General features: G+C 39.1%; 1 protein-coding gene across 2 annotated transcripts in view; it reads right to left on the bottom strand.

The window, feature by feature from the left end:
• upf1 (UPF1 RNA helicase and ATPase) overlaps nt 1-20,971 on the bottom strand; it is a 66,343-nt gene that overhangs the window by 11,735 nt on the left and 33,637 nt on the right. For both annotated transcript variants that reach the window (XM_079819683.1, XM_079819684.1), the window contains exons 15-19: nt 19,398-19,611; nt 19,079-19,196; nt 17,143-17,299; nt 16,768-16,910; nt 2,779-2,953 (exon numbers count right to left, since the gene is read on the bottom strand). In XM_079819683.1, coding sequence (XP_079675809.1) covers nt 2,779-2,953; nt 16,768-16,910; nt 17,143-17,299; nt 19,079-19,196; nt 19,398-19,611 — 807 coding nt within the window. The remainder of the gene's footprint in view (nt 1-2,778; nt 2,954-16,767; nt 16,911-17,142; nt 17,300-19,078; nt 19,197-19,397; nt 19,612-20,971) is intronic.

The following is a 20,971-nucleotide window of genomic DNA, read 5'->3' as shown; positions in this document are numbered from 1 at the left end:
GTCAAACCAGGAGACTTCAGGATTGGCTCGTCTGGCCTGTCATTTTCTCAAAGGCAGAGAAAGACAGCCAGAACTCGGGTTTACACCGATCAACATTTCTATCCACTTGGGGACAATATTCAGGCTAGGGGAACTCATATCAATGTTGAAAAACCTCATAAAATGAAAATTTCATGCCAAGGGACCTTTAAGGCCTGTTCACACCGGGACGATTTTCGCGCGCGTTTAACGCCGACGTTTAACGCCTCGTGACTAAACAATGGGCGCCAATGTGAGTGTGCACACCGACGTGCAAAACGGCAGGCGTAAAAGCGTCATTTAAAAAAAAAAAACGCCCCGGGTTCGTTTTTTTATTTTGACGCTGCACGTTAAAAACTGGCCGACCAATGAGATTGGCGCTTTTGTTCGCGTGCCTGGAGCTGCTGAAGTGACAGTAAAACACGACTTGGTGGCGCTCAAGCACAAAACGGTCTTGCCGAGCACACATTGATACGATGAAGAAGTAGTAAGTAGACAAAGAAGAAGATGAGCTGATAATGCTGCTTGCCAGTTAGCAAAAAGTGTGTGTGAATGGTTTTGGCCATAGACATAATATGGTTTTGGCAAGCACATAAATACTGTCTCTCTTCTTTTTCTGTGTGACAAGCGAATGTCAGAAGTGCCGCAGCTCCACCTTGTGTACCGGGAGCGCATCTATTGAATGTGCACGTTCACTCGGCGCAGCGCCAGTGGAAATCGATTGGGTGTGAACACTCAAGACGCGCCGAAAAACGCTGGCGATAAGCGCACGCGATATTCGTCCCGGTGTGTACAGGCCTTTAATCGCTGGAACCGCTCCATATTTCAGCATTAGACGAGCTACAAATACGGAGTTGAACTGGGCCTTGTTTATAAAACGATCCGTCGCCGAAATGCAGGGATCCCATTAACGCTGGGTTCTTTGGAAAGCTGTACAGGGTTGTCTTGGGTTTCCCGGAAAACCAAAAACACACATCTTTGTGGACATTGTTGATTTTGTGACGTCCTAAAGCCGAGCACAGCGCTATAATGGCCGTGCATTTGCTCTCTCGCTCTAGTCGCCCGTACGGCCCGTTAGGGCTGTAAACGAATATTCTAAATTCGAATATATATTCGAATAGTTTTTAAAAAACGAATTTCGAAGGTGAAAATTAATATTCGAATAAATAAAAAAATGGGGGGGAAAAACGCCCGCGGTAGTAGAGGCGTGGCTGTCTGTTTTGCGAGTGGGCGCGCTAGCGCGCCTGAAGCCTTGTGTACTTTGGCCCGTCTCCAGAGCGCGAACCGCGAGCCCCCGCTGACTGCGCGCGCTCCTCCCCAAACGGACGAGGTGTTTATATTTGACGCGCTCGCCGTTGTGCTTTTCTTTGAAACGACAGATGGCAACTCGGAGTAATTGTTCTATAAACTATCAGGAAAAGTGTCGAGAAGAAGTGGGCTAATGTACACAGGTGACGATATTTATTTTAGTACACTTCACCGAAAACCACACCACAAAAGAATCATGTAAAACAGATCAAAATAAACCTTGATATCACTTGTGACATGAGAACAAAATGTATGTAGAAATGTAACGTTAACTTATACAACTCAATTTATGATATCTAAATGTTTCCTAATTTCACTAAACACTTTAGTGAGTTTTCACTTAGTTTCGTGAACTTTTCTTTATTAAACGAGCTTTTTTATGCTTTTGTAGGCTCGTTTTGTACATATAAGCAACTAATTTGTATGTGCAAACTGGACCACCCTTACTTTGCATCGCCCGCCACAAGCTCTGTCTGCAACACGCGAGGCCATAACGGAGAAATTAATTTTGTTCATTTGTAAGGACATGAGAGCGATCAGTGTCGTGGATGAGGCTGGAGTTCTGTCAAGCAATGGAACCGAGGTACTGACTGAATAGATATTGCATGAATGAAGGATAAATGCACTGCTTCCACTGGTTTGATTATTTTCCGTTTCATGTCAAGGAAAAGTTCCATGTTCACCACAGCACAGCTCGCTCGGAGCGTTCAATAATATGCTGTAAAACTTATATTAATATTTGTTTCAATCACTGAATGAAGCCTGCTATATTTGGGACAAGAGTCGCGACCTTAAATTGCTTGCACAAAACTCTTGATCAGCTCTCAAAATGTGTGTGTTCATTTAAGCCGTTATGAGCAGAGAGCATGAGGGCGAGAGAGAGAGTGAGGTCTGCGGTCTTTAGCCATTAGTTGATTTACTTGTTTTTGTGTAGGTTATACATTGTCAAATATGTTTAAACTTAAATAGACTACCTATATAAGTAGTTATGTGTCTTTGTATTCATTTGTCCTGTAATTGACGTAATGCGCGTCATTGATAAAATGCGCAACCAGATGTTCGAATAGTTCGAATATTCGTGCTTTTTTTAGAGGGAATATTCGAACGTCATTTTTGAGCAATTTTGACAGCCCTACGGCCCGTACAAGGACATTCTGCCCCGTCACATACACCCATACTCAGAAAAAACTTTCCGAAACTTATGAGAAACCGGAAGGAGTATTTTTGGCACAGAAATACTCCATCAAACGTCCAACTTTAAAAAAAAAAAAAACTTTGCTCATGTTTAGGATGGGAATCCAAGTCTTTAACAGTGTAAAAATCTCAGTATGCATGAAACAGCATTTCACACACACCCCTTTAAAGCTGTATTATGCAATTGCGTATTATTAAATGCAATTGTAATGAACCAGCATGTAAGACAGAGGATGTGCAGTCATGTGTCATACTCACAGGGTTGATGGTGTTGACCAGCTTGCGAGGTTTGCTGAACTGCATGAGACTCTCTCTCAGGTTGTTGAGCGGACCCTCCACCAGGACCTTCTGCTCCTTGTAGTAGTTCAGCAGGTGGTTCCACAAAGGCTGCTTGGACAGAGCCTTAGGATTGCCCACAATGATCACGCCATATCTGCACATGTACACACAAAATTGTGCATATGGTTAGAGCAATTCTCCCACATTAGTCATTAGTAGGGTTGGGTATTGACACAAATTTCACAATTCGATTTCGTTCCACAAGCTTGCAATTCGATACGATTATTTTGGATGTATATCAGGTACAACACATGGCAAATGTTCCCAAGGAAAACAAATCTCTGAACTAATGCTGCAAACTATGGGAGTCAGATGTAGCCTAAATTTTGCTGGACGATAAATTAGCCAAGAAATTATTGCAATAAACGATATTATTTTCGTTCTGAGACCATTTTCATCTAAAATAATGATAATGGCATAATAATGAAGGTACACCTTTTCAAAGATCAATAAACTTTTATTTCTAAAGACTATTTAACACTGAAAACGGAAAACATTTTAAATATCCACAATAAATGAACAAAACAACCAAAAACAATAAAAGCAAAGGACTCTCAGTCTGTTAACAAAAATGCAGTTGAATAAATACCAAAAACAATACATAAAATGGATGAAAACTGGAACGGATGATTGTATTTTAGGTGCAGGACGGTTCACAAAACCCACGGTTCACATCACGGCTTTCGGTTCTGTACGGTTCTTGTTGTTGTTTTTTCTTTTAATCGTTAACACTCCAGAAATGTATAGGATATTTTGCTTTTATTAAAAAACAGTATTAAAAAAATTGTTATATCATGTAATCATGCAAAAACTGAATTTGACTTGACTTTAAGCACAATATTAGGACCACCTCTGGGGAAAGCTAGGGGAGATTTTGATACAGCAAGAGAGAAGACATTGATGACATGCTTTTCATTTATTTGGCAAAAAAAGGAGAATATGTATTGCTATCTCTACAGGAACTTGTGCCATTTTAGCACAAAGATTGAACTTGAAGCAAACAAAGATTAAGCTGAAGAATTAACTTGCATTTATCAAACTGCCAACTTCAGTGTAGCTTTAAGCCTTATTTAAACTCAACGCGTTCGCACTTTATTATTATACATTTTTTTTATGATAATAAAGTTATATGAAATATAAACATTTAAATAGTGGCGGTCATAAAAACTTGCCAGATTTATTCAAACATGCATTAAATATTGAAGAACATTAAAAATTAAAGCTGCGAGCAGCGATGACGGGCCCAAGCCGGTGGCACCGCCACCCCGGTGGCATCAGCTTAACTGTGCATGGCAGGCAATATGCATTTAAACAGGATAATTTTTTTTAATCGCTCGAATGTGTCACATTTACCGCAGCAGCTGATGCCACTATCACCACAAGCCACACCCATGATGTCATTTAAATGTAGATGATTTTTAATGTCATAGGATGAAATAGATTACTTTCAAATATGTAAAATTTATTTATTTACAAATAAATGTAAAATAACTATATCAAAGTAATCTGAATACACCACATTTATGCCTACAAATGTATGAGTTAAACTTTACTCCATCAGAATGCCAGAATGCTGTTGTATGCTGCAGGCAACGGATATCCAGCCATCCCCCTCCACACACACAGAGAGAGAGAGAGAGAGAGAGAGAGAGAGAGAGAGAGAGACAGACAGACAGACAGACAGACAGACAGACAGACAGACAGACAAGGTTTTTTTTATCCTGCTTCAAAACTAACACAATGCTGCCATTTTCTGTTCATTGAGGGGAGGACATTCAGAGAGTGGTATATAGATGAATTATTTTAAATAAATAAATATATTGATCTGAAAAATAGTATATTCATTTTAAATTCATCCAGGTTCAAGAGGTAAATAAACATCATCAAGAGAGAAAGTCTCTCACACACACACACACACACACACACACACACACACACACACACACACACACACACTCACACACTCACACAGTGAGAAAGTGAGAGTGAGGGGGGGAGGGGAAGGAAAGGCAGAGGACATTGCATAGACTTAATGGTTTTTATACTGTACAAACTGTACATTCTATCCCCTACACTACCCCTACTCCTAAACCTACCATCACAGAAAACATTCTGCATTTTTACATTTTGAATAAAACATTATTTAGTATGTTTTTAAAGCTAGACAGTGAATTAAAGCATTTTTGAAAGTGACACACTTCCTGCTGCCAGTTGGTGTCCACACACACACACACACACACACGTTGGGTTTTCATGTTTTATGGGGACCTTCCATAGGCGTAATGGTTTTAATACCGTACATACCGTATATTCTATCCCCCTTCACTGCCCCTGCCCCTAAACCTACCCATCAAGGGAGACATTCTGCATTTTTACATTTTCAAAAAACATCACTTAGTCTGATTTATAAGATGTTTTCCTCATGGGGACCTAAAAATGTCCCCACAAGGATGAGGATTTCGGATATTGCCATCTTTATGGGGACATTTTGTCCCCATAACGTAGGTGTTACCCATGAAATGATAACATTAATTTGGAATTTTTTTTTTTTTTTTTACTTGTATTCCTCTTGTGCAGAACTCACACAGTACACATTTGGTCGTTGTTATTGTAGTTTACTTTAGTTGAGTATTTGTGCACATTTGTGTGTGTGCGTGTGTGGTCAAACTGCAAACACAAAACAATTCACAATTATTATCTAGTAATGTTCACATCACCAAATACGTTTCTAAAACATTGTAACATCAGCTTTGTGTACTAAGCATTAAACTTTGTTTAACTAAATGCAACATATTTTACAGGCAATACAAACTGTAAATGTCTAAAACAAAACAAATATATAACATTAGGCGTTTAGGCGCTAATCGCAAATAGCGATCTTCATAGTGATACACAAACCATCACAACACTTAAACAACATAACACTTCTCACCACGCTGGGAATATAATGTAAGATAATAGTTTTAGCTGGAATTGTTAAATGTTCAAATCTTCATTTGAGATCAACATGGCTTTCTCACTCAGTTCTCTAAGTTCAGTTTGTTTTTCCCTGCACTTCTTCCTGCACGATCACATCACTTGCGCTCACCGGAACAACGTCCTTAAAGGGGCAGCACCCAACATCAGGGATTACCAGTCCCCACACACACACACACACACACACACACACACACACACACACACACACACACACACACACACACACACACACACACACACACACACACACACACAGACAAATCCCTGAAGAGATGGAATGTTTTTTTTTTTATCCTGTTTCAAAACTAACACAATGCTGCCATCTTGTGTTCATTGAGGGGAGGGCACACACAGGCACAATACATTATTCAAATAAATATTTATAAAATATATATATATTCATCTGAAAAATAGTATAGTCTTTTAAAATTAATCTAAGTTCAATTGCCAAACATACAATCTTAATTTAATTGAAATCAAAATATGATTTTACAAGATGAGAGAATTTCTGTTCCCCTTTTTTGTCCTTATTTAATCCCTCGGCATGGCAACACCGTTTGAGATATCCAAAATCAGTTCGCATTTTAGCATCTTCAGTATCTTTGTTTCATGTTGACCGAGTTTGGTGGATATTGAATAAATCGCCTACGAGGAGAACGTAAAAACTCAGACCCTGAATTATAAAAATATTCAGCTTCAAACCAAAATATCTGACTTCCTGTTGGTCGGAAATAATGACTGTAAATTAGAAAGTTGTCCGGCTCGAAGAGATCAATATATGTACCGAGTTTGGTGACTGAAGATAAAACTAACCCCCCCACTTTTGTCAAAAGGTGGCGCTAGAGAGCCCCTCATCCCCGCCCGTTTCTGAGGCTTTGCCAATGTGTACTGACTGACATCTCTGATGTGTGTGTTGAGTTTCAAGCAGTTTCAAGCAATTTCAAGCATGCTAAGAGCCTCAGAACAGCCAAAAGATTATTAAACTTTGACACGTTGCCATGGCAACAGTATTTGAAATTTCAGGAATCCATTTCATACGTCTCTATCTGTCATGTTTTCACATTATACTGATGAAGTTTGAAATAAATCGGGTGCAAATAAGATGGTGATTCAAAGCATTTTTGAAAGTGACACACTTCCGGCTGCCAGTTGGTGGCGCTATAACTTTGACTCACAAAAGTCATATCCATGTGATCGGCCTCTTACAACGAACACACAGCTGAAGTTTCATCCAAATCAGTCAATGTTTGCACAAGTTAAAACACACTTCCTGTTTCCCTTTTCTCGCCATAAATTCGTTGCTTCGCCACGGCCAGACTTTTCGAGATATCAAAAAGCCGCTCGCAATTTAGCATCCTCAATATCTTTTCTTAATGCTGACCGAGTTTGGTGCTGATTGAAACAATGGCCTAGGAGGAGTATATCAAATTGCAGAGCATGCGTTGTCCGAACAACCCATAGTAGCTCACTTCCTGTTGGGCTGACGCATAACTTAGAGCACGAAAGTTGTTCGGCCCGATGAGGTTTATATGTGTACCGAGTTTCATACATGTACGTGCAAGTGTGTTCGATATATGGACCGAGTTTTCAAACCCCACTTTAGGGGGCGCTGTCGAGCCCCCCTGCCACGCCCGGGTACCAGCTTCAGCCCGGCTCTGATGGCCGCGCATTCCGATGCGTGTGCAAAGTTTCAAGAGTTTTTGAGCATGGTAAGAGCCCCAAAAGTGCCAGAGAAGTCGATAAAATAATAATAATAATTAAAGCTGCGAGCAGCGATGACGGGCCCAAGCCGGTGGCATCAGCTTAACTGTGCACGGCAGGCAATATGCATTTAAACAGGAGAATATTTTAGAATCGCTCGAATGTGCCACATTTACCGCAGCAACTGGTGCCACTATCACCACAAGCCACACCCATGATGTAATTTAAATTTAGATTAATTTTAATATCATAGGATAAAATAGATAAAAGTTATATTTTCCTGCTCAAAATTTTGTAAGTCCAGAAGGCCAGTATTTAATTCAAGGTGTTTGTAGTTCTTTTTTACTTATTCACACTAAAGTAGGGATGAAACGGTAGGGGTGTGCATTGGCACTGCCCTCACAATTCGATTCGATTACGATTCACCAGGTAACGATTCGATTCAATTCGATTCTACGATGCATTGCGATGCATCAAAATTCTACTGCACACAACAAGGCAAATTTTTAATCAGTCATCATGAGGGAATACAAGCAGTCAGATATTGAACAACAGATTGTATTGGCTGCTATGTGTGTATTATCACTCTCCTGTATCTTTGACATAAATGTCATTAAATAAAATAAAATAGAATGGTACAGGGTATTGGATATGGCATTTTCAAACCTGAAAAAGAAAACATAAATCACTGCTTTCAGTGCTTTGAATGAGAAATGTTTTTCGTCTCTCTGCTTTAGAACCATTTGAAATTATATAGAGCAATAATAACCAACTAAGTTAACTTTTTCCAGCAGTGAACATAAGTGTTTTTTTTTTTACACACAGTAAAAAGCTCTAAGACAGGGCACTTCATGAACTCCTGTGCAAATATTAATCCGTAATTACAGTCACACTATTGTAACAACAACCACCACCCAGGCACCAATAAAAATATTCAGTCCAACACACACAGTAACGTTGACACTAGCGACTCGCCAATTCTCGTGCTTGATTTTAGTGTGGCAGGCGCGTTAGCAGGGCGTAAGCAGCGCATATTTTTTTCGGCGCCCATGTTAACAGATTAGAGCATTCACATCGCACGCAGAGGCGGCGCGGCAGCGCATCGCAGGAGCAGAAGCAGTAGTGCCGCGATCGTTTCGGCGCCGAGTCTATTTTTGCCACGCTGCTCACGCTGATTTAAAGCCACAGTGGATTGTTCTTGATCAAAACTGACCAGATTAACATGGAATATAACAAATTTCACCATGAAATCATGTAGTGAAGTGTCCCGTGTGTTTCACAATCACCATATGACATCCAGAGCTGTTAAAAAAATTAAAAACACAACACTGCCAGCAGTTTTTGCCCAAACTTCAAAAGCCTGTTTAAATGATTAAAGCATATATTCACTTTAATGTTAACTTACATTTATCATGTGAACTACTTATATACAACAAGTTATATGCATGTTTGATTGGGACAGAGGGGAACGCGGTCGCATTTGCAGCATATGCTGCCCATCATAAATCAAAGCACGAGACAGACGGGGCTCGGAGGAGAAGACCGGAAAATGTTACATAATGTACAATATTTGTCTGTATTTGCAATATCTGCGCGAGACAAAAGCTGCCCGTGTGAATCCACAATGGGGGCGCGTGCTCCGGCTCTCCATACCCACTGCTCCGCGTGCGGTGTGAAGCCGGCGTCAGAATCCGAAATGTGCCCAGATGTCCGCTTTCCAATCTTTGGGTGCGTTTTTAATTACCCGTCTATCACGGTCATCTCCCTCCGCCTCAGCCATCTTGATTGTTGTTGTTATGACCTTGGAAGTAATTGAAACTTCACAACTTTATTGTCCAACTCAAGTCCAGAAAATAAACGGTGACATAATCGATTATGGCACTTTGCCGCATCGATGCTGAATCGTGCATGCCCCGCATTGCGATGCATCGCTGAATCGATTATTGTTGACACCACTATGAAACGGTATGGAAATTTAACATCACGATTATAGTGACCCAAATTATCACGGTTATCAATATTATCACGGTTTTGTTCAAACAAGATGAAAGTGTTCAAAAAGAACAGATGCACACACTTAAAACATTTCAACAAGTTTTATATTTGAAATTAAACAAACAACAAATAACTAAAGCAGCTCTAAGCACTTTTTTAAGCTAGATTCTGTGGGATTTCTTTACTTAATGGCCGTCGTCAATAGCAACGCATAACGCATAAATAATAATAATTTGTCGTAAATATAATCTCTAATATTATCTCTGTAAATATATTCTCAAGAAATATTCTCATCAGTGTTCAGCTATGATGCATTTAAATCTAGCATATTTTGTGTTAGAGCCCAAACAGTATCCAAGTGAAATAATGCATATCCATATTTCCATATGATTTGACAGTTTATTTTATTAAATATCAAAATGTGTGCATCATACCTGACACCTAGATGAACACTTTACAGTCAGTTTTATGACTGTCATTCTCTTTAAATGCTAGTGAAGTTTGGTAACGTTATACACGTTTCAATGTTGTATGTAACTTTGCAGACGGTCCCTAACTTCGCCAGCGTTATGCCAGTCATATCAGATGCGCTGTGGTTCTGCTGTGTTTTTTTAAACCATTTTACCTAAATCACCAAAATAATAAATGTTATATTTACCCATGGCCTTCCCTGTTATACAGAAATGTAATAGTTATCAAACCTTCCTTAACTGCATAAATAATAAATGAAATATAGATGAATCATCATTAAAGCTACAATTTTCTCTGTTCCCGTTGTTCTTTGATGAACATTAATGACAGGCATCATCAGTGCTCCTGTCACTTTAAGAACAGCCGCGGATCTCACGCGCGGTCCCGCGCATCTCATTTCCTCACAACTCTTTAAGTTCATTTAAGACGTTATTTAACTAATTTAAGACTCGAATATGAGAATACTCACAATCCTCTGTGTTATGGTTTGTTCAAGAGCAAAAGAGAACTCGATGTGAGCAGGAAACTGACGCAAGTCTATCTATGCGTCGAGTGTGTGTGTGTGTGTGTGTGTGTGTGTGTGTCAGTGTCCCTTGATTAGCTGACATGAGACGCATCCACACAGATAGGACACTGACACACACACACACACACACACACACACACACACACACACACACACACACACACACACACACACACACACACACACACACACACACACACACACACACACACACACACACACACACACACACACACACACACACACAGCATACCGCAGCATAGCCATACAGTTTAAGTTCACCCACACTTTATATTAATAAAAAGGTTTACAGTGCAAATACTGTTGTTGCATATACTGTGCATAAAATTTGAAAACATTTGCAAAAAACACCACTGTATCATTAATTTTTTTTTTTAAACCTTTAAGTAACCATTTTTTAAACATCTATAAACATTACTTTTACATAGATAGACGGACCAGATATTCCTAACACTTTGGGAATACTTAAGGGTTACTAGTTGTTTTGTAAACTGTCTATAAACATTATCTGGATGGTTATTATAAAGTTGCAACCGATGACTATAATACCTTGTTAAATAGTTAATAAACAGTACCAGTAAAACGTGGGCAGTACCAGTAAAACATGTAAACAGTACCAGTCAAACATGTGGGTTGTCCTGATACTGTACTTCAAAATGTAATAGTGTAAAAATTGCCACAGAATAAAGTAATTGTTCAAGATCTATTGGTAACTCATAAAAATAATGTCATATTTGCATAAACTGTCACTACCATATATATCCCGACACTAGCACATTAAGATAAGCTATGAAAAAAATCATGTTCCTCTGCCTCTTTCTGGTTAAATAATGTTTATAATAATTGTTAATATAGCAAGCTATATTAACTATTCCAGGTTATTTATGCATAGCATAAATAATAGTTAGTATAGCATGCTATGCCACTTTCATCAAAACCTATTACAAAGCTATAGCAATCTCATGTCATTCCGTCTTTTCGAAAAAAAAAGTTGCACTAACTGTTCGTTACAAGCAGCATTTGCCGTCAGGCAGGTAACGATAGCTAACATAAACATATTTTTGCTAGCCTACCTGCTGCAAACTTACACTTTTTTTGTACAAGACAAGTAGAGCTATTTTATCCAGTGTAATTTATCACATACCACTATCTTGTTTTTTCTTATCCTCCTCTTCCTTTCTCTTTTTTCTTTTCTGGCTTCCTGAAGCATAAAATTCCGCTTAAAATCCGAAGATTTTGTATTTTGCCGCAGCAGAGATCGCGTGGTTGTCTGGCTGCTGTCAGCGACTACTGAGAGGGGCCCCTTAAGGGGGATCCCGATAACAGTGTCATTGCACTTTACTGCATTGACTATCAATGGGGCGCTCACACAGTTTGTCGTTTCATTTTATTCTTAACCTGTCGCTGTCTTGGGGCCCCAGGCCAGCTCGGGGCCCCAAGCAATTGCTTGGTTTGCCTGCCTTGTCGCGACGGGCCTGCACACACACACACACACACACACACACACACACACACACACACACACACACACACACACACACACACACACACACACACACACACACACACACAGAAAGAGAGTTTAAAAAATAACACAACACTGCCACCCTTTAGTGAGGGGAGGGCAGACAGAGAATAAATATTCAGAAGAAATATATTAAATAAAATAAATATATTGATCTGAAAAATAGTATGATTATTTTAAAGCTATTTGGTTACATTTTAATAAAACATTGTTTTAGTATGTTTTTAAACACACACACATACACGTTGTAATACCAGTGTAATACCCATGTCATTATACAAATTTGTGTCCTCATAAATCACATAAACAAGAGAGAGAGAGAGAGAGAGAGAGAGAGAGAGAGAGAGAAACAAGTTTTTTTTAATCCTGCTTCAAAACTAATACAATGCTGCCATCTTGTGTTCATTGAGGGGAGAGCAGCACAGACAGATACAGAATTGATTATTTAAAAAAATATTTAAAATAAATATATATATTCATCTGAAAAATAGTATAGTCATTTTAAATTAATCTAAGTTCAATTACCAAACATACAATCTTAATTTAATTTAAATCAAAATATTATTTTACAAGATATGAGACAATTTCTGTTCCCCTTTTTTTGTCCTTATTTAATCCCTCGCCATGGCAACACCGTTTGAGATATCCAATATTCGTTCGCATTTTAGCATCTTCCGTATCTTTGTTTCATGTTGACCGAGTTTGGTGGAGATTGAATAAATCGCCTACGAGGAGAACGTAAAAACTCAGACCCTGAATTACATAAATATTCACCTTCAAACCAAAATATCTGACTTCCTGTTGGTCGGAGCTAATGACTGTAAATTAGAAAGTTGTCCGGCTCGAAGAGAACAATATATGTACCGAGTTTGGTGACTGAAGATAAAACTAACCCCCCCACTTTTGTCAAAAGGTGGCGCTAGAGAGGCCCTCATCCCCGTCCATTTCTGATGCTTTGCCAATGTGTACTGACTGACATCTCTGATGTGTGTGTTGAGTTTCAAGCAGTTTCAAGCAATTTCAAGCATGCTAAGAGCCTCAAAACAGCCAAAAGATTATTAAACTTTGACACGTTGCCATGGCAACAGTATTTGAAATTTCAGGAATCCATTTCATACGTCTCTATCTGTCATGTTTTCACATTATACTGATGAAGTTTGAAGAAAATGGGGTGAAAATAAGATGGTGATTCAAAGCATTTTTGAAAGTGACACACTTCCTGCTGCCAGTTGGTGGCGCTATAACTTTGACTCACAAAAGTCATATCCATGTGATCGGCCTCTTACAACGAACACACAGCTGAAGTTTCATCCAAATCAGTCAATGTTTGCTGACGTTATAACACACTTCCTGTTTCCCTTTTCTCGCCATAAATTCGTTGCTTCGCCACGGCCAAACCATTTGAGATATCAAAAATCCGCTCGCAATTTAGCATCCTGGATATGTTCTCTTCATGCTGACCGAGTTTGGCAATGATCGAAACAATGGCCTCGGAGGAGTATATTAAATTCCAGAGCATGCGTTTTCCGAACAACCCATAATAGCTCACTTCCTGTAGGGCTGACGCATAACTTAGAGCACGAAAGTTGTTCGGCCTGATGAGGTCTATATGTGTACCGAGTTTCATACATGTACGTGCAAGTGTGTTTGATATATGGACCAAGTTTTCAGACCCCACTTTAGGGGGCGCTGTCGAGCCCCCCTGCCACGCCCGGGTACCAGCTTCAGCCCGGCTCTGATGGCCGCGCATTCCGACGCCTGTGCGAAGTTTCAAGAGTTTTCGAGCATGTTAAGTGCCCCAAAAGTACCCGAGAAGTCGAAAAAAAAAAAAAAAAAAAAAAAAAAAAAAAAAACAAAGAATAATCCTTAGGGGAACAATAGGGCTCTGCGCCCTTTCAGGGCTTGGGCCCTAATAAGAAACAGAGGAAGAACAATAGGGCTCTGCGCCCTTTCAGGGCTTGGGCCCTAATTATAATGAATATGTAATATGGTGCATATATTTATCAAAATGCTCCTCTCTAGAGTTATTCTTTTTAGCGGACTAATGACTTTATGGACACTGGATGTGGTTTTTCTGAGGTAAATGTGACGTTACGTGACATTGTTCACAAGCTGTTTTACTGACGTATTTCCACAGTTGAAACACTGATTGAGTGAATCCATGAGACGTGATGGGGATTTTGGAAAGTTGTTCTGTATCTTTTAGCACACTTTCAGATGCTCATTCATGTTTGTTTGGTGCTGTAACTGATGTTAAAGCAGAGGAGATGATCCGTCCACGTGCTCTCTGCGCTGCCGCTTCTCTTGAGCTAAGGCGCTACAGCAATCTGACACACCACATTAAACAACGGCAAAGTCATAAAATGGACGTAATGTGAAATCTGAGACTTTGTTTCTTATCAAAAGTAAGCACAAAGATTATTGTGAAAAAAAATTGTTTTGGATGGGAGGGGTTCTATAAAGTTACGTTCTTCATAAACTGAAAACTGGACGACTAATCAATTCTTGGGATTTAAGAATCGATATCTGTTCATAAAAATGAGAATCGATCAAAAATTACAAATTTATATTTTAATATTGATTTCTTTTAATCGATTCTCATTTTTACTAACCAAAATCGATTCTAAAATCGCAAGAATCGTCAATTTTCAGTTGATGAATGAACGGGAACATTATAGCGCACCTCCCATCCAATATATCCCAATAATCTTTGTGCTTTGTTACTATATGAAACTAAGTCTCAGATTTTAAATTACATCCATTTTATTACGAAATTCAAAAACATAAACCATTTGTGTCGTGAGATCGCTCTGGCTCAGCTCAAGAGAAGCGGCACGTGAGTCGATCATCTCTTCCGCTTTAATACCAGTTACAGTGCAAAATAAACACGAATGAGCATCTGAAAGTGTGTTAAAGATACTGTACAACTTACCGAAATCTGTGTCATGTCACATGGAATCACTCAATCAGTGTTTCAACCACGGAAAGACGTCAGTAATGTCATGTAACGTCACATTTACCTCAGAAAAACCATATCTAGTGTCCATAAACTCATTAGTCAGCTAAAAAAAATTAACTCAAGAGGAGTATTTTTATAAATATATGCACTATATTATATATTCATTATATTTTTAATGTTCTTCATAGGGCTGTAATCTTCCAGTCGATTATTAGTTGATACGTTCTGGCTCGACCAAAATTCTGATTGGTCGATTTTTTGCAGGGTTCATTTCATTAGTTTTGCAGCGTTTATTTAATCAGCTTTGCCGCGTTCATTTCATCAGGTGGAAAGTACTACTTGCTAATGGGGGTGTTTTCAGAGCACCCCTGTTTCACAGGTAACAGTCTGTCTTCAGAACACCCCCCTTGTTTTCAATTCTTTTGGATTAGCCCAACCCACTGGAGAAGAGAGACAGATTGAAGTAATGTTAGGCTACTTTGCTGTTATATTATTTATTTAATTGTGAGAGCGTTTTCCTAGTCAGTCCTCTTCTACCATGTCAACAAAGACATCGGCAGTGTGCCAGCATTTTTTTTAAAATAGAAAATGTGAATAAAGTCTAATACAAATTTTGTAAGCAACACTTTGCATATCACAGCTCGACGACAAACATGTCAGTTCACCTAAAACGGTAAGCTAACTTGTCTGCGTTAGGTTGCCCCGTCTGTTTTGAGTTGCCCCGTCTCTTTTATTATTGTGCAAACTGCAAATTTATTTCTAGTATTATTTATTGGATTTGGGCACTTTATTATTTTATTTTTATTTGGAGCCTAATGTGCGATGCGCTGTGCCCACTGTTTGTATTAGTTTTGAGCCTATGCTTTATTTTTCAGTTATGCACTTTATTTAGTTTCTGCTCTTGATCTGGCTTGTTTATGTCTATTTGTGTCTCAGCCGCGAAGCTGAGCTGATCCTATGTTCGAGCAGCAAAGAGCGGCTGAAATGATAGTGTCTGTCAGTTATTATAATACATATAACAAAAACAATTGTCTAAATTATGTTGCATATTCCTCAAAAGTTCTTGTAAGTCAAAAGTTGACAACATAGTACTATATTTTGGGAAATCAAAGGCTATGATATTGTGCAGGTGCGCGTGATGCAACGCTGTCAGATCCGACAGACTCGTGTGTCAGACTCATTTCAGTCCAAAATAAAAATGTCAAAAACGATTTAATATACTGCAAATAGCCTACTAGTTTTTTAGGTTTATTTATAATTAATTTAGGCAGACAACAAGGCCACCAAGTACTGCGCACAGTGTGCAGCTAATTAATTTAACGTTTTATTTTCCTAACATCATTTTAAGTTGAAAATTTCAGGACCTCAGTCGACCAAGATTTTCTATGGTTGATTACAGCCCTAGTTCTTCAATATTTAATGGATGTTTTAATAAATCTGGCAAGTTTTTATGACAGCCATCATTTAAATGGTTATATTTCAAAGTAGAAATATGATTATGTAATTGTAAAGTTAGTATAATAACTTATTATTAGTTAAAAAAAAAACTGTTTAATTTATGTTTATATTTAAATCAGTTAATTTTAACCTTCAATATTACAGTAATGTAGTACCAACTGACACCCATGTATAGTCTACAGCATTACTCGAGAAAATGTGCCATGTACTGTGTATCTGACTAGGGCGTCATTTCCACTGTTAAAAAAATCCTGTTAGTCCTGCTATCGTTACCTGGCTCTGGTTAGCGCCACATTGAGACGTCGTGGGTCGTTCAGGAAGCCGATGCCCTGGTGCTCATTAGCTCGGACACAAGACAGGATGATGAAGTCCTTCTCTCTGCCCTGGAACGCATCTACACTGGCGATCTCCACCTCCTGTAGACACACAGAGGCATTAATACATCACGCTGCGGTCTGAATGCAAACAGCCATTACTTCTGAAGCCATGGGTCTCAAACGAACCATCTTTTAGCAAATACAAGGAAATGCTCTTTTCTTTTCATCCTAATTTTGGCGAAGTCTAAATGTAAGAATCAGCCGGAACAGATTTGGGCTCATTAGCTTGGGCTGAAGTCCATCTTCAAGGATGATTAAAAGCGGTTTGTACCTGGTAGAGTTTGGTGTGCAGTGAGCCGCTGAACTGCATGTACTGCACCAGGTAAGAGCGCTGGCCCTCGTACGGCGTGATAATGCCAATCTGGTCAGGTTTGGCTCCGGCCTTCAGCAGACGGGTGGTGATCTTCTCCACATTAGCAGCCTCAGTCCTGAAAACACAGATTTCATCAGACCGGGCCTTTGAATGGGCTTTATCTAATGCTGGTAAGAGTGTTTATAATCGGGCGTTATTCCAGTAGTCACATAGAACCAGACTTTTGATTATCAGCATAAAATATGTTCTGCTTTGCATATGATTCTGGCCAAGAGCTGCACACTTTTACAGGAAGCGGCCAACTAACTGACATATAAATATTAAATAAAGGAAACAAGTCAAATTTATTTATTTGTATAGTGCTTTTCACAATACACATCTTTCCAAAGCTGGGTGATATAACAATATAAAATGATGAAACAAGGCACACATCTGAGCGTTCAAGGGGTTTAAATTAGAGCCCGACCGATATGGGTTTTTGGGGGGGCGATACTGCTAATAGGGCGTAAAAAAAGCCTGATACCGATATACTGATATTCTTTAGGTGTCTATTATTGTACAGTACCAGTCACTTTCCCATTGGTGTGTCCAAACTTTTGACTGGTACTGTACTGTACTTGAAATAATATATATAATACAGTTTGTACATAATATACATACATTGTATATAAATACAACAAAACAAACATATATAAAATAAACAGTTCTTTTCAGGTTTTTCATGTAGGTCTAAACTAGATTTTCAGGTACAGAAATGGTAATCAAATGTCAAATATCACTTCATAGTCTTCACTGTATAAATGTAGATGAACCCTTATTAAAGCTATTCAGTCACGAGCCGTGAGGTTTTTTTTTTGTTATCTCGTCTTTTCTGAGAAAACGCTTGATGAGATTTTTCCGTGTTTTCACTGTTATTCGGTAGGGGGCACTATTACACATCTCCTGCACGAGTACAGAATCTGATCAAAACACAGGCGAAGAAGAACGATCAATCTCGTATAAGCAGATTTATATGTAAAATAACGTGATTGTTAACATTAAATAGTAAATAAATCAAAAGTTATTGAATGAAATGTCGACCCAGGACGAGCGATAGGACTGTGAAGCTTTAGGTGTTGATGGACTTCATCTGTGTTTTGATCATCGTTCTGAATCCCATCTGTGTGCAAGTTAGTCGCTGTTGTCTCAATGTTGCTTTTTTCATGAAACTTACCCACATTCAAGTGTTGATAAAAGAATGCATGAAGCTAGAATAAAACGGAGGGTCTGTTCTTTCTTTTGATTGCATGTTCAGATATTCTGTAGCCCATGAAACTTGTGAAAATGACCAAAACACTGGTGGTGTCTTAAGTGACATGTTAACAGCATTTATTAATATTAATCTTAGTACATTTACTTATACATTATTAAAATCAAAAGTTTTATTTGCTAACATTACTGAATGCACTGTGAACTAATATAGAAATGGGTTCCAAATTTAATTAGCAGTCATTTACACATCATGTAGAATATGGCTTTAAATAAAAGTTAATAGCATCTCTGCATTCATGCAGAATATAACATGATGTTAGGGTTAGGGATAGGCTCTTTACTGAGGTTGAAAATTATATTGTGGTTAAGATTTGAGTCATATCGCCCTCCTCCAAGTAATTTAAACAGGAACTGCTATAAGGTCAAACACATAATGATTTAATGTGAGCCAGGAGATATATTGTTATGATACTGATATATTATTTGATACTAACTGGATATTCTATGAAATTAATGATGAAATGTAGCCAAATCAGACCAGTCCCTACACTCGCATAAAGTCGTGCTGTTTTGAGAAAGCTTGTGTGCATCAGATGTTTGTGGGGCGTGTCTTATGAGAATGGGATATCACACTCAAATCTACCTGTTGAGATAGGAGGTGCCAGAGCTGGCGATCTCCTCCTGGCCCTGGGTCACATAGAAAAACATGGGCTTGTCCGGCTGAGGCCACTGGAAGTCAAAGCCTTTCTTGATGCGATCGGCTGAAGAGCAAAAGAACATTATCAGTGTGGCGACACAAACACAAATACTTTGTTTCAATACACTTCCGGTCCAAAGTTAGGAATAATTCTGATTTTTTTTTAAAGACGTCTCATTCTCACAAAGAATGCATTTATATAATATCTATACTGGACAATCTAAAATCAACCCGATGAACTATATGCAAACAGATAATAGCGTACCGGCCGTGACCCCGTTCTGCAGAGAACCCTCGTAGAAGATATTTGAAGGGAAAGCGCTGAGAGCCGGGTGCATGCGGTACTGCACCTGCAGACGGATGGGTCTGATGCCCAGCACCACCAGCCTCTCAAACAGAGACTGAGAAAGACCTGCTTTAGCCGCCTTCTTGCACATGACCACAGGACCCAACTGACAGTGGTCACCCACCAGAATCAGCTGTCAAAGAGAGAGCACAGTACAGTTATACAGAGAATATATATATATACACTTACATACAAGAGTGTATACACATTTAAAGTACCGTATTTTTTAATCTTCAGAAACCCGCTTCATTTTTACACATGGTGTTAAAGGGTTAGTTCACCCAAAAATGAAAATTCTGTCATTAATTACTCACCCTCATGTCGTTCGACACCCGTAAGACCTCCGTTCATCTTCAGACACAAATGAAGATATTTTAGTGTAAAGCTGATGCTGAGAAAGGCTTCAGATAGGCCTCCATTGGCATTCAGTACATTTACACTCCCAAGACCCATAAAAGGCACTTAAAACGTCGTTACAAAGTCCATCTCACCACAGTGACTCTACAATAATTTTACGATGCGACGACAATTTTTTTTTGCGCACAAAAACTAATCAAAATAACACCTTTATCCAACTTGTTCTTGTCTTCCGTGTGTGCCTCCACGACGCATGCGCGAGAATATGACGCAGATCCGGCGTTCGGACACATGGCCCAGAAGCGATTTGTTTACAAGCAGAGGAAGACGCGCGTGTCTAAGCTGTTGAATTCTACATTGATCGTGCTTTAGGTCTCGGCGTAGCTCTCAAAATGGGGCAAAAGTGAGCATTTCATGGATTCCCGAACCCCGGCGCTACGTCATATTCTCTCGCATGCGTCGTGGAGGCACACACGGAAGACAATACAAGTTGGATAAAGGTGTTATTTTGATTTTTTTTGCGCACAAAAACTATTGTCGTCGCATCGTAAAATTATTGTAGAGCCACTTTGGTGAGATGGACTTTGTAACGACGTTTTAATTGCCTTTTATGGGTCTTGTGAGTGTAAATGTACTGAATGCCAATGGAGGCCTATCTGAAGCCTTTCTCAGCATCAGCTTTCAACGAAAATATCTTCATTTGTATTCCGAATATGAACGGAGGTCTTACGGGTGTCGAACGACATGAGGGTGAGTAATTAATGACAATTTTAATTTTTGGGTGAACTAACCTTTTAAGATTCGTTTTGATTGATTCACAAGTGGAAGGGTCGAAAATGTTTTGAGCTTGTCCACTTTTGACCACTTCCAGAGTTAGCCGAAAACGCATTCGGCCGGATTGCTTTTGTAATGTAAACGCTCCTGAGGTCAAATGCACTCGAACAACCTCTAAAGCCTTGTTCAGACCACAGTAAAAAATATGGACGAAGTGTCTTCACTACTTTCGACTGAAGAAAAGTGAAGCTGCTTACATCTTGTAGAGAGCAAGAAGTAGAGCCGCAATATCAAAAGTCCACCCACGCTCTCGCAGATGCAGAACAATGTATGATGTTGGTTTGAAACAAACAGTTATGGAA

The sequence above is a fragment of the Gobio gobio genome, assembly GCF_949357685.1.
Source record: "Gobio gobio genome assembly, chromosome: 6".
Classification (NCBI taxonomy): domain Eukaryota; kingdom Metazoa; phylum Chordata; class Actinopteri; order Cypriniformes; family Gobionidae; genus Gobio; species Gobio gobio.
This window is presented reverse-complemented; position numbering and strand designations above follow the sequence as displayed.